The 13765-nt window shown below is 49.1% G+C and overlaps 1 protein-coding gene across 2 annotated transcripts in view; it reads left to right on the forward strand.

Annotated features, from left to right (window-relative positions):
- Positions 1 to 13765, forward strand: part of adamts17 (ADAM metallopeptidase with thrombospondin type 1 motif, 17) — a 591331-nt gene that overhangs the window by 75620 nt on the left and 501946 nt on the right. For both annotated transcript variants that reach the window (XM_041175111.1, XM_041175112.1), the window contains exons 5-6: positions 7205 to 7288; positions 7821 to 7975. In XM_041175111.1, coding sequence (XP_041031045.1) covers positions 7205 to 7288; positions 7821 to 7975 — 239 coding nt within the window. The remainder of the gene's footprint in view (positions 1 to 7204; positions 7289 to 7820; positions 7976 to 13765) is intronic.

Below are 13765 nucleotides of genomic sequence, written 5' to 3' on the forward strand. Positions count from 1 at the left end.
CTGATGCTTTGAAATCAATATGCAAATTTCTTACTTTCCAGCCAAGATGTTTCCTAACTTGACAGCCTGGTGCTGCAGTGGAGAGATGCTGTTAATAGTGAGGCGATTTGCACACAGAGAAGGAGTGAAAATATTAAAATCACACCTTTTGAGCACTGAACTGGTAGAGGCTTTGCTGCAGCTCTCTGACCTCTTGCTATTTACAGTCGCCTGCCCTTATCCTCCAATCCTTTTGTTTCTGCCCACCCCCTTACTCCCATTGTCCCTTGCCCCATGAGTACTCCTCTATCTCTGTGTCTCTTATTCTCTGTCTGTCTCAGGGAGGTGGTGGTGTAGTGGTATTGCCTAGTATTCCAGAGACCCAGGGTAATGCTCTGGGGACCTAGGTTCGAAACCTGTGCCCTGTACAACTGAAGCATTACTTTACTTTTGTATTCAATAAAAATCTGGAATTAAAAGTCTGATTAAAAGACAATGAAACCATTGTAGTAAAAACCTATCTGGTTCACTAATACCTGATATGGCCTACATGTGACTCCAGACCCACAGCGATGTGGTTGACTCTTAGACACCAACTGAACAAGGAAAATTAGGGATGGTCAATAAATCCTGGCCTAGCCAACGACACCCACATCCCATGAACGAATAAAAACAAGTCTGGAACATACGAACAAGGAGCAAGACGAGGCCAGTCAGCCCCTCGAGCCTGCTCCGCCATTTAATAAGATCATGGCTGACCTGACAGTAACCTTGATATCTGCATCCCACCTAGCCCCGATAGCTTATCACCCCCTTGCCTACCAAGAATCTATCCATCTCCGCCTTAAAAATATTCAAAGACTCTGCTTCCACCACTATTTCAGGAAGAGAGTTCCAAAGACCCTCGGGATGAAAAAATTTCACCTCATCTCTGTGTTAACAGGCAAGTCCTTATTTTAAAACTGCGACCCCTGGTTCTAGATTCTCCCACAAGAGGAAACTTCCTCTCCACATCCACCCTGTCAAGACCCCACAGGATCTTTTATGTTTCAATCAAGTCACCTTTTACTCTTCTAAACTCCAGCAGATACAAGCCTGGTCTGTCCAACAGTTCCTCATAATACCTGGAATGGGTGGGTTGTCTTAATCATGTAAACCTTTACTAAACTGCTTCCAATGCATTTACATCCTACCTTAAATAAGGTGACCAATACTGTACACAGTACTCCAAAACTGGTCTCACTAGTGCCCTGTACAACTGAAGCATAACTTCCCTACTTATGTATTCAATTGCTCTCGCAATAAGTGATAACATTCTGTTAGCTTTCCTAATTATTTGAGGTACCTGCATATTAGCCTTTTGGGTTTCATACACTAGGACACCCAGATCCCTCTGCACCTCAGAGCTCTGCAATCTCTCACCATTTAGATTAAATGCTTCTCTTTTATTCTTCCTGCTGAAATGGACAATTTCACATTTTCCCACATTATTTTCCATTTGCCAGATCTTTGCCTATCCACTTAACCTATCTATATCTTTTTGTAGCCTCCTTATGTCCTCTTCACAACTTACTTTCCTGCCTATCTTTGTGTCATTAGCAAATTTGGCAACTATCCCTTCATCCAAGTCATTTATGTGAATTGTAAACACTGATCCCTGTGGGACATCACTTGTTACATCTTGCCAACCTGAAAAAGACCCATTTATGCCTACTTCTGCTTCCTGTTAGCCAGCCAATCTTCTATCCATGCCAATATGTTATCCCCTATACCATGTGCTTTTATTTTCTGCTATAACCTTTGATGTGGCACTTTATCAAATGCCTTCTGGAAATCTAAGTACAGATAATCCACTGGTTCCACAGCTCCTGTTACTTCCTCAATAAGTTGGTTAAACACAACTTCCCTTACCCGCACTTATCCTCCATCCCTTTCGTTCCTGCTCACCCTCTTGCTCCCACCGTCCTTCGCCCCATGACTACTCCTCTGCCTCTATGTCTCTCGCTCTCTGTCTCTCTCAGGGAGGTGGCAGCATTGTGGTATTGCCACTGGACTAGTATTCGAGAGACCCAGGGTAATGCTCTGGGGACCCAGGTTTGAATCCAGCAGATGGTGACATTTGAATTCAATACAAATCTGAAATTGAAAGATTATGGGCAGAATTTTACACCTTGTGTAAACCCGATCGGGTGTAAAATTGCGTGGGATGGTGTTGGGCGAGCGTCCTGATGTCATCCCGCACATGAGCAATCTGCAGGTCGGCGAGTGCGTACAGGTGTTAAGAGGCCATTAAAAAGGCAATTATTCATGATTTTACATTTCCCATGGGATTTTGCACTCGTCACACAGGCAAAACAGGCTGGCAGGCAACCCACTTTTTGAAAAACCTGATCCAGGGGCAGGATGAAATGGGTCAGCAGCATTGCCATTGTGAGTAGTGAGGAGTTTAGGGGATAGTTTGCTGCTGGTTGCTTATCTGAACTTGACAGCTTCATCTCTGTTCTGAGCTTCATTCTTAGCATTTCTAAGCTTCATTTCAGGACTCATGGGTGTCTCCAAGGCCCCTGGAGAATTTTGACCATGTGGACCCTTCCAGGTGTCAGACAGCCTTCTGTTACCCTGATAAAGAGGATTGTGGTCTCTGCTGGTTGCATCTCCTCTGAGGAGGAAGCGAGGGGCAGAAGAGAGGAGGTCAGGTGCCCCAATGCAGCTTCCAGGGGGAGGGACCTGTGGGAAGAGAGGCGCAGGCACAAGGGGCTCAGGGCCAGCAGGTAGTCCAAGGTGGAAGGGGCCACAGAAGACACCTCTGTCCTGCTGCCAGGGTTTACGGGCAATGCAACTACCTCAATGTGTCTGAGGTGCAATGGCGAAGGAGGCTTCACCTCTCCAGGGAGACATTGACCTCCATTTGTCATATGATTGAGCCTGAGATCAGCTCCGACGGTCAGTGGCTCTGAAGGTCACAGTGGCCCTCAACTTCTATGCCTCTGGCTCTTTCCAGGGGTCATAGAGGTCTACAGCACAGAAAAAGGCCCATCGAGTCTGTGCTGGTCAAACAAGTACCTAACAATTCTAATCCCATTTTCCAGCACTAGGCTCATAGCCTTGTATACCATGGCATTGCAAGTGCATATCCAAATACTTGTTAAATGTTATGAGGGTTTCTGCCTCTACCATCCTTTCAGGTGGTGAGTTCCAGATTCCCATCTGGGTAAAAAAATGCTTCCTCACATCCCCTCTAAACCTCCTGCCCCTTACCTTAAATCTATGCCCCCTGGTTATTGATCCCTCCACCAACGGGAAAAGTTCCTTCCTGTCTACCCTATCCATGCCCCTCACAATTGAGATACCTCAATCATGTCCCCCCTCAATCTCCTCTGCTCCAGGGAAAATCACCCCAGTCTATCCAATCTCACCTCATAACTAAAACTCTCCAACCCAGGCAACATCCTGGTAAATCTCCTCTGCACTCTCTCTGGTGCAATGACATCCTTCCTATGATGCGGATTCCAGAACTGCACACAATACTCTAGGCTCAGTGGGGGATCTTTGTGGAGTGTCCCAATCAGCTGTCTACAGTTGTATCAAGCTGGTGACTGATGCTCTGTTCAGGTGGGTAATGACATTTATTCATTTCCATATGGACGAGGCCAGCCAGGCTGAGCAAGCCAGAGGGTTTTCAGCGATTGTTGGGTTCCCCTGCATCCTGGGTGCAATAGACTGCACACATTTGGACATCAAGGCACCAGTGGGTCAGCTTCATCAACAGGAAGGGATTCCACTCAATGAACAACCAGTTAGTTTGTGACTACAAGATGCAGATTCTGCAAGTCTTTCAAGGTGCCCTGGCAGCTCCCATGACGCTTATATCCTGAGCCACTCCCAGGTTCCAAGACTATTCAGTGCTGCAGCTCAACTGGATGGATGGCTGCTGGGTGATGAGGACTGTCCGTTGAAAAGGTGGCTTATGACGCCTCTCCACCACCCAAGAACACAGGCAGAACAGCATTATAATAGGAGCCATGCCTCCTCAAGGACAGCGATAGAGAGGACAATGGGTCTTCTGAAGATGCACTTCCGACACCTGGACCGTTCAGGGGAGCACTACGATACCTCCTAGAGTGGGTGTCACTGATAGTGGTTGTATGCTGCGCTCTCCACAATCTGGCACTGGCAAGGGGGAACCACTGGAGGAAGAGGATCTCGAGGCAGCTCCACAGGCCACAGAGGATGAATCCAGTAGTGAGTCCGAAGATGAGCATGGTGAGGAGAACGTTGAAGGTGTGGAGGCAGACCTCAGTAACCTCCAGGGAGGCAGGGACACCAGGGATGTCTTGATCCAGTGTTCCTTCAACTAGGCTGCCAAAGATCTGCTTCCACTTCATGCCAGGGCTGCCGCCTCCATCCTGGATGTCAGAAATGACCCTTTCCTTTGAACCCAAAGTCCACTCAGTGCCTGTGCAATAAAGTTTAGAGCCTCTCACGTCCAGCATTCGATAATGGTGTGCCCTGCACCAGAAAAAGTGAAGCATACTCAGGCAATTAAGACAAAAGCAAAATTTATGTAATGTTTACAGGCAAAACGAATGAACATGACCGTATCTGGTGTTAATGTCCACACCAGTAAATATATAAACAAAACATGGCAGAACAGAAGATCATCCATGAACCAGCTCATGGTGCCTTAAACTTATGTTTGCGAGTGCTGCATCTTGATGCACCCCCCCCCCCCCCCCCGCCCTCGCTGCCAGCAGCTTTGGAGACAGCCTGCTGACTCTGCTGTCTTATTGGTCTTGATGACTTGGCAGTCGTCCTCTGTGGAGCCTGTGTTGGCCCCGCCTGGGAGGGAGTGGCCAGTACCATGGCTGACATCTCCCCAGTCATTGTAGCCTCAACAGGTTCCATGGTCACTGGCAGAGGGCAGAGGAGCTGCTTCCATCATCCACAGCGCCCCAAGAGGAGCCCGCAGAGATGACAAGCAGCTCGTGTGCTGCGAGGACGCTCTGGACCTCTGCTCACCATTGATGGACAGGCACCTAGTTGGGATACTGGGTACCTCATCCATCTCCCACACTGGGACTGACCACCTGAGGTCAGTGACTGTGAGAGGGGTGGCAGGTGTGAGTGCAACACCAGGAACCCCTGATTCTGTCCCTGGAGCTGTCGCTCCATGAGGTTTGCCACTGTCTCAATGGAGGAGGCAGTGCACTCGGCCATGAGGGTCAATGCGGTGCTCATGTTCCGCATGGATTCCTCCACAACAGAGACCATGGCACGCACACCCTCATGGATCTCCGCCAGATCCTCCCGCACATCCCACTGGACATCCAGCATCTGTCGCCTAATGGAGGCCTCCAGAGGATCATCTGCCTTCTTCCGACTGCTGACGCCCTGGGCAATCTCTGCCTCCACCTGCTCCTCAAGCGAGTGTGAAGTCCCCTCACCGCTGTGCACTGACATTCTAGCAGATGATCTAAAGCCCACCGAGGTGCTGATATCTGCGCTGGTGCCTGGTTCAGAGAGTGGGTGTGATGCAGCAAGGGAGACTCTTTGGGGTCCTGCCTACGAGTGCATGCTAGAGAATCTAAGGCAGAACAATGACATGCCATTAGTTTAAGTCACCACACTGTCACTGTGCAAGCCAGGCACCCTGGTGAGACAATGGTGACCTGCATCGTGGTGCTATTGTCTTTCAATGATCAATGGGGACTCCAGGTTTGAAGCTCCCTTCAATGATGAGACTACACAAGAATGTTTGCACAATCTGACACTCTCACCTCTGTCCACTGCACTCTTACCCTTCGTCAGTGACCCCTGCCTCTCCACGATCGGCTGACCCAGGTGGGTGGCGGCTCTCCAGCTCCAAACCTCATCATGATTAGGAGGTTTGGGGGGCCTCCTCCTGTCCTTGACCTCTCTATGTTGTTATGGCTCCTCTTCTCCTGAAAGGACAGAGGAGCATTGATGAGTCCACTCTCCACCTGCAGCACCATTGCAGCCTGGCCAACCCCACCTGAGGATCACCTTTCAGGGCGCATCCGAGTCGTGGCCCTCGAGCCACAAGGCACTCGGTCCAAGCAGCCAGGGCTCAGCCCCTTGGCCAGCTCCGGTGTCACTAACACGCTGACTCTAATACCCCCCCCAGCTCCATGAGGGGACAGCCAGCCCTTCACACATCCCCACACTGATCCATGCCAGCACGGTACTCAAGCTTGCCGACTGCAGCAGGTTGTTGAACCTTTTGTGGCACTGCACCCATGTGCACCTCACGACATTGTGGCTGCTGACCTCGGCTGCTACCCCCTCCCAGGCTTTTTTAATCTGATGTGGTGGCCGCCTGCTTTCATCCCTGGGAATGAGGGTGTCCCGCCTGATACCCACCCTCTCCACGAGGACCGCGAGGCGCTCGTCTGAGAAACGGGGGCCGCGTCCCCACCTGACCTGCCCTTCCGCCTGACGTCTCCAGCTGTTGATGAGGCCATTGCTCCAGTCTCCAGACCGCAGAAAGGTTCTCCCCCTGGCAGCCTTCAGGGAGCTGCTTTTGCTGATTTTAAACAGCCCGCCGGGTTGCCCGACAGACCGCCACCCTTGCCCGGCCCTTGCCGACCTTTGGGAAGATGCGTTTCACGTTGGGCTGGCCTTAATTAGCCAGCCAGCGTGTAACTGCGGTCGTAGCCCGATCCTGGTCGGGGGCCTGTTTCTCGACCACTCCTGGACCTGCCGATCACGCAGGGAGAAATTCAGGCCTATGAAACCATTGTCGATTGTCGTAAAAACCCATCTGGTTCACCCACGTCCCTTTACCTGATCTGGCCTACATGTAACTCCAGCTCCACAGCAATGTGGTTGACTCTTAAACGCCTTCTGCATAAGGAAAATTAGGGATAGGCAATAAGTGCTGGCCTGGACGCTCAGATCCCATGAATGGATTAAAAAAAAGCTTCTTGCTCTCTGTCTCTCTCGCTGTCTATGTCTCATGCACACCCTCTTCCTGACATAAAATCTCTGCTTCTCCCCCCCACCCCTCTCTGGCCGTCGTTCTCATGCAGTCCGGCACACACTGGCTTGCTCTCTTCTCTACTCCGCTGATGTGATGGGTTGTGACACTTTGGTCTTATTTCTCCTTTTTCAATGTGGTTCAGATTGCATTTGTTACCCTGTTCTCCATGCAATGTGCCTCCTTCCTCAGTTATCCTTGCAGCTGAAAATTTCATTTCTTTGGCAGGTATACAACATGTTTCAGCATCATACTCTGGGAATCAAGATCAATATTCAAGTGACCAAACTCGTCTTGCTTCACAGTCGTCCAGTAAGTATGATGGGAGCAGAAGGAGGCCATTCAGTCCCTTGAGTATATTACACATTCCGTTAAATCATGGTTGATCTGTATCTTGATTCATCTGTCTGTCTTGGTTCCCTAATCCTAAATACCCTTGCTTAACAAAAATCCTTTTGGATTTCACCCATCGCAACATCTGTCATTAATCATTATAATAACCCATGGTCACCTGACTATTCTGAGTGTGCCGAGAGATCAGATTCAGTTTATTTTGTATAATAATTTAATTAGAAATGCTCAGCCTTTTAATCTATTAAAATGCTAAATTGTTTTAAATTCCTTTTGAATAACAAAACAATTTCATTCTGCATCAATTCAAATTTTTAATGTTTCTGCATCAAAATACTGTGGTTGCTAAGCAGCCAGCTAATTAAATGTTGTAGAATTTTGTAACAAATTTCTTTGTAAAAGCAATAAACTACTCTCTTTGTTCACAATTTTTTTGCTTTAAGTAGTTTTGAATTTTCCTTGTGCATAATATCTTTTGAAAACTTTTTCCTAGGAGGAGCTGTTGATTGGCCATCATGGAGAACGGTCTCTGGAGAGCTTTTGTCGTTGGCAGTACAAGGAGTTTGGAGCGAAATATCTGGGGAATAACCAGGTACCTGGTGGGAAAGATGACTTTCCAGCCGTGGATGCTGCTGTGTTTGTCACAAGGTACTTGGTTTCTGTTTTCCATAGAGCTGTTTGTTCTTTTAGCTGGTGAATTCAGTGTTTTAGGATTGAATAACAACTTCGTCATTTCCCTCATTCTGTGCACCAGTGTGAAAACCTTGTGGCCATCTGAACTGTTTAGATAGTTCATCCATTGACATTAACCTGCAAATAGATTCTTGCACTCTGACCAGAACCTTGTGCCTGTTATCATGTTTGTGAGAAACTGAGCAGAAAGCAAATGTGTTGAAGGAGAACTGAACTTGCATTTATCTAGAGACATTAAGGCACAAAATGAGGTCATTTGGCCCATTGTGTCCATGCCAGCTCTCACTAGGGCAATCCAGTCAGCCTCATTCCCCTGCTCAATCCCAGTGTTTATTTCCCTCAAGTGCCTATGCAATTTCGTATTGAAATCATTCTTTCTCTGCTCCCATCAGCCTCGTAGACAGAGTGTTCCAGGCCAAGACCACTGACAGGGTGGAATTTTGTCAGTGGCGAGCTGCTCCCGATGGAGGAACCAGAAGTGGGCGCCACTTCTCTTTTGCATTTTCCCCTTTCCTACATGATTACAATTAAAATTTAAAGTGCTGGCGGCGTGCAAGGGAGATATGTGGAGATATGTACGATTCAGCGCAGTGGAACCCCGCTGTCAGCTGACAGTGCGGCAGCTGTGGATGGGCTGTAAAAGAGCCTCCTGGTCAAACAGGAACATTGCATCATGGCCAAATCTTTCCTTCCTAACTCCATTGCCTTTAATATAAGACCCCACAAAGGTGGCATGTTTTTCAAATATTAATTTCACTCGTAAATATTTCACATTATACCAGTTTCACCTTCTGTGTGCATTCTCGTTACTTGTTGAGAACTAGCTTAGTCCGAAAGCTAAATGTAATGGCATATCTCATGGTTGGCACGTGTTGATAGTTACAGGGGAATTGGGAACATTTCTTTCATTGTGGAAGAAATAATATGTTTTATTTTGTTCATTCTTTACTGATTGTTCATGCTAGTGTCCAGTGTTGTATTCACCACTCAGTGGGACCTGGCTGAACTTGCAGACTCAGCTGGCCCTCCCTTGTGTGCATTGTAAAGGACATTGGCCGGAATTTTCCCATCTTGCCTGGGGCGGGTTTTAAGGCAGGCGGGAGCGGAGAATCCAAAGGCAGGCAAAAAGTCGGAAATCCGCTGGCATAAAAACAGCTTGCGGTTCTCCTGATGGTGGGTTTATGGCGGGTCGGTTATCCCGCCGACTAGTGGCGTGAACGCTATTTACATTCATGAACATCTCATGAATACATTAAAACAGCTGCTTGCTGTCATGCCAGCGGAAAATTATGTCAGCCTCAAACTCGTTTGAAAGGGTGGTGGGGGCGGGGGGGGGGCGGGGATTGTGGTGGGGGGGTGTGGGTGTGGGGTGACATGCATAAGTCAGACCTCAGTTTGCTGATAACTTCGGGGTGAGTGCAACATTCATAGCCTACCTGCCATAGTGCCAGTCTTGTTGTGATGAATGCCACACTGCTGGGGCTGTAGGGCTGGTCTGCTCCTGCTCTTTGCCTACATTGTCCTGAAGAACACCTCATGCAGGCCTCCACTTTCAGAAACTACCACTTCAACCGGGGGTGAGCTGTGAGGCAAGGGTGGGGTTGATGAACCCAAGATGGGCAATGGGTAAGGAATGCTGTGGAATGGCAGTGAGGGGGAAGGGCAAACATGAAGGGGACATTATGGGGTCACCTTCTAGCTTGTTGTTGCCACAAGAGTGAACAGGAGTCTGCATAGAGACAAAGGAGGACCTTGGGATGAAAGCCATTGAAAGCCAATGGTTTTGTTAGCCCTGTTAAAGGGCTACTCATATCTCTGTGGCTTCACATCACAGTGTAACAAATAGTAATTTATAATTTGGGAATGCAGGCAATAGTGAAGGAGGCACAGCTGCATCATATATGGCATTCCATCAATGAAGGCCTGTCACCTGTTCACCAGATGTGCCACCCCCAAAGGGCATCCACTCACAGCAGACACACGGGAACACCGCCACCTGGAAGTTCCCCTTCAAGTTACTCACCATCCTGTCTTGGAAATGTATTGCCATTCCTTCACTGTCGTTGAGTCAAAATCCTGGAGCTCCCTTCCTAACTGTACTTTGGGTGTACCTACACCATAAGGACTGCAGCAGTTCAAGAAGGCAGTTCACCACCACCTTCTCAAGGGCAACTAGCAATGGACAATAAATGCTGGCCCAGTCAGCGATACCCACGTTCCATAAATGAATAAAAAAAAACTGGTCACTAATATGCCACATCAAAGATTGGAGCACAGAGCTAGGTTGGATCACTCATCTCAATTAAACTTCAGTGTCCCACGCGGGGCTCAGGATGTTACATATCTGTGATGCCATCTTGGTCACCTCTGTGTGTGCTAATGTCTCAGGGACAAGGCAGCATCAGCCATCATGCAGTTAGGGCAGGATAAATTATGGACCCTTACAGTCTCCGAACATTTCATCTTCTGAGCTTCACTTTCATGTCCCTTGAATCATTAATGTCTTCAATGATTCCTTTCAGAGGGAAGGCAAAAGCAGAAATGGATCCAGGACTTAATGCTGCCTTTGTCAGGGTCCTAATGTAATGGAGGAGGTGAAGGAGGGAGAGGTGACTCCGTGCGCAGCTCCAGCAGGAGGGACATAGTCAAGCAGAGCCACAGCATGAACAGGAGGGTCTGGAGGATAAACCCAGACCACAGGGGTGACTCACCAGACCTAGGGTTTATCATCCAAGAGCCTCCTTTTTACAAATGAAGGAGAGGCAATGCTGTGCGCATCTGTGCTTCTCCCGAGCTCTGGTACATCACATTGGCCACATCCTTCGTGAAGACCTGAAGCCATGTAGATTAGGAGAGTATCGCCTGCTGGTAGCTCTGAAGGTGACCGCAGTGCTAGGTTTCTTTGCCTCTGGTTCCCTCCAAGGATCAACAGGCAACCTGTGCAGCATCTCTCAGTCCATAACACATCGATGCATAAAGGAGGTCACAGATGCTCTTTACAGGAAGGCCCATCATTATGATCAGGTTTGCTGTGGATTAAGATAGCCAAGCTGTGAGATTCACCGGCTTCACCGCCATCTCAGACTTCCCATGAGTGCAGAGTGCAATAGACGGCACCCATGTGGCTATACGGGCTCCATGGCAGCAGACCCTAATGTTTATAAACCGCAAGGGCTATCATTCCATCAATGTACAACTGGTGTGTGATCACCGGAAGCACATACTGCACGTTTGTGCACTGTACCCTGGGAGTTGCCATGACTCCTACATCCTGAGTCACTCCCAGGTGCCTGAGATTTTCGAGGGGTCATTACATCTGCAGGGATGGCTGCTTGGGGATGAGGGGACCCCACTGAAGTGCTGGATGATGACACCGGTACGTTGCCCTCAGAGTCGTTTCGAGCAGAAGGACAACGCTGCTCACAGGCCCACACGCTCCCTTATAGAGCAGACCATAGGGCTTCTGAAGGTGTGTTTCAGATGCTTAGACCGCTCGGGTGGCTCACTCCAATACACTCCCGACAGGGTTTCCCGCATCATCGCAGTGTGTTACACCCTTCACAATCTGGCAATGCAAAGAGGTGAACTCTTGCCAGACAGTGAACTGAAGGAGGTTGAGAGCTCAGCAGTGGATGAAAATTTGGAGGTCCAGGCACTTCAGAAGGCTGCAGAGGGTCAGTATGAGTGCGATCACACCATGGAGGAAGGAAGATGTAGGAGACGTGCCCGTGATATTTAATTGCTGACAGGTTCCAGGAAGAGTAAAGTTTAAATGAAGGCAGATGGCCACATCTCTCCTGGCCCTCAATGCCATTTACTTTTATCTCAGGGGCTGTCCACCCACTTCCAGCGAGAAAGAGTCCTGCATTCTCACTTGTGCATTCTGGCCTCATGAATTGCCAGGCTTGGCTGGCAAATCTTTGCTTTGGTCTCTGGGGCCTGTGAGTGAGCTCACTCTGGGAACAGAGAATCCACTTAGGAACAGGAGCAATGCGAGAGAAGCCTTGAAGCTTTTGCTGCCATCTAATGATGCAAGTACTGCTGCGACTGAGATGTGGACATGCCTCCTCCTGTGCATGTCTTGTCTTCTGCCACAACCACTGAGGAGACACACATGCCGCTAGATTATCAGTGCTGATGAGTTGCCCTCACTCAGTGGTGTTCCTTGAGGAAGAAGGATTAGAAACGCTTACATCACACACTTCAAATAAAGATTTAAACACATCTCCTTGACATCATACAAGAGTGCGGAGAATAGTTCAACTGAGGTCGACATCACAGGAATGTGAATCTCACATTGGGGATACTATCACTGAGTGGGAGGATGGCTAAGCCTTGAAATAAAAGAATTCAAAAGAACAAAATCACATTGCCTTCAGTTGCCCAAAATATTCACATAACCGTAAAATGCATTCACAAAAGTGTAAATTCTTTACATGTATAGCATATCCATGACTGAAAAGTGATATCAATTTTTCTTAACTTTCCTGACTCTATTGCTATGCCTGTCTGCAGCCCTGACATCCGCAGCAGAGGTGGAGGCAGCCTGCTGACTGCTACGTCCTGATGTCTCCGATGACCTTGGCAGACGTCCCCTGGCGGCCTGAAATCTGGAGGGTTCCAGCCTGACAAGGATCATCTGCTCAGGGACAGAAGTGCCCTCCGTGACCTGAGAAGCTACAGTGGATAGGGTCATAGGTGGAGGTGGCTGCGAGTGGCTGCAAATCCTTGGAGGGTCCTGACGCACATCTTCTCTGTGGGTGCCCGAGGGCCCCGCTCTGACTCCCACAGGCGGCGGGGGAGGTCATCAAGGTGTCTCATCCCCATGTTGATGGTGCCCACCGGGGTGTGTGGCCATGTGCTGGGCCAAGCGCAAATCTGGATTGACCTACTGGACCAAGGTCTCCATGGTGGTCGTCAGCCTTCCCATGGTGACATCGAGGTGCTCGCATGTCGGAGCCACAACATCAGAAATAATGTGAATGGAATTCCCCATCATTTGCTCTAGTCGGTCGAGTGACTGTCAATCTCTGCCTGATGTTCTGCCACCTGTCGTTGCATCTCCAGCGTAGATTTGGTGGCTGCTTCCAGAGGTTCATCATCTGACTCGGACCGAGTGAGTGGCTGGTCTCCAGCAGCCCTCCAAGTGCCGGAGACCTACGCTGTCCCTGCCCTCGACTGCTGCGGGGAAATGTCAGTGAGGTGTTATCCAGACAGTGAGCCCGAGCCTAATCTACATCTGTGCCCCACCGAACTGTGTGTCCCTGAGCTGGTGGAGGGTGTGTGTGAGCACCGTGATAGTTCTTCCAGAGCTTCCTCTTCAGACCAGTCTCCAGACTGTCTTGGGGGCCTCGATCTGCTGGTGCCTAGAAAATAGAAAAGAGTCTTAGTTAGTGAGCATGAGCTATATGAGACTGCGTGTGACTCATTGTGAATGTCAGGATTTGATGAGGTGATGGAGCTGTGATCTGTACAAGGTTGCTGGGAGAGATCGATCTCCCCTTTCCCATAGGAGGGATTCCTACCTCCCCAGCCAGGTCAGCTGCAGCCTCCTCAAATTCAGTGAGGGCAGTGATGTCGGCCACCCCTCACCTGGTGCCTGTTGTGTGCCAGCTTGGCCTGTGTGAAGAAGAAAGGCAGGTGATGAGAAGGGATGGAGCAGAGGTTGGGTGAGATGCGTGTCCCCTGTGTGTGGTGAGCTCTCCTAGATGGGCCAGATGTTGGAGTGTGAGCAAGATGACAGAG

This window comes from Carcharodon carcharias, chromosome 26 (assembly GCF_017639515.1).
Source record: "Carcharodon carcharias isolate sCarCar2 chromosome 26, sCarCar2.pri, whole genome shotgun sequence".
NCBI lineage: Eukaryota > Metazoa > Chordata > Chondrichthyes > Lamniformes > Lamnidae > Carcharodon > Carcharodon carcharias.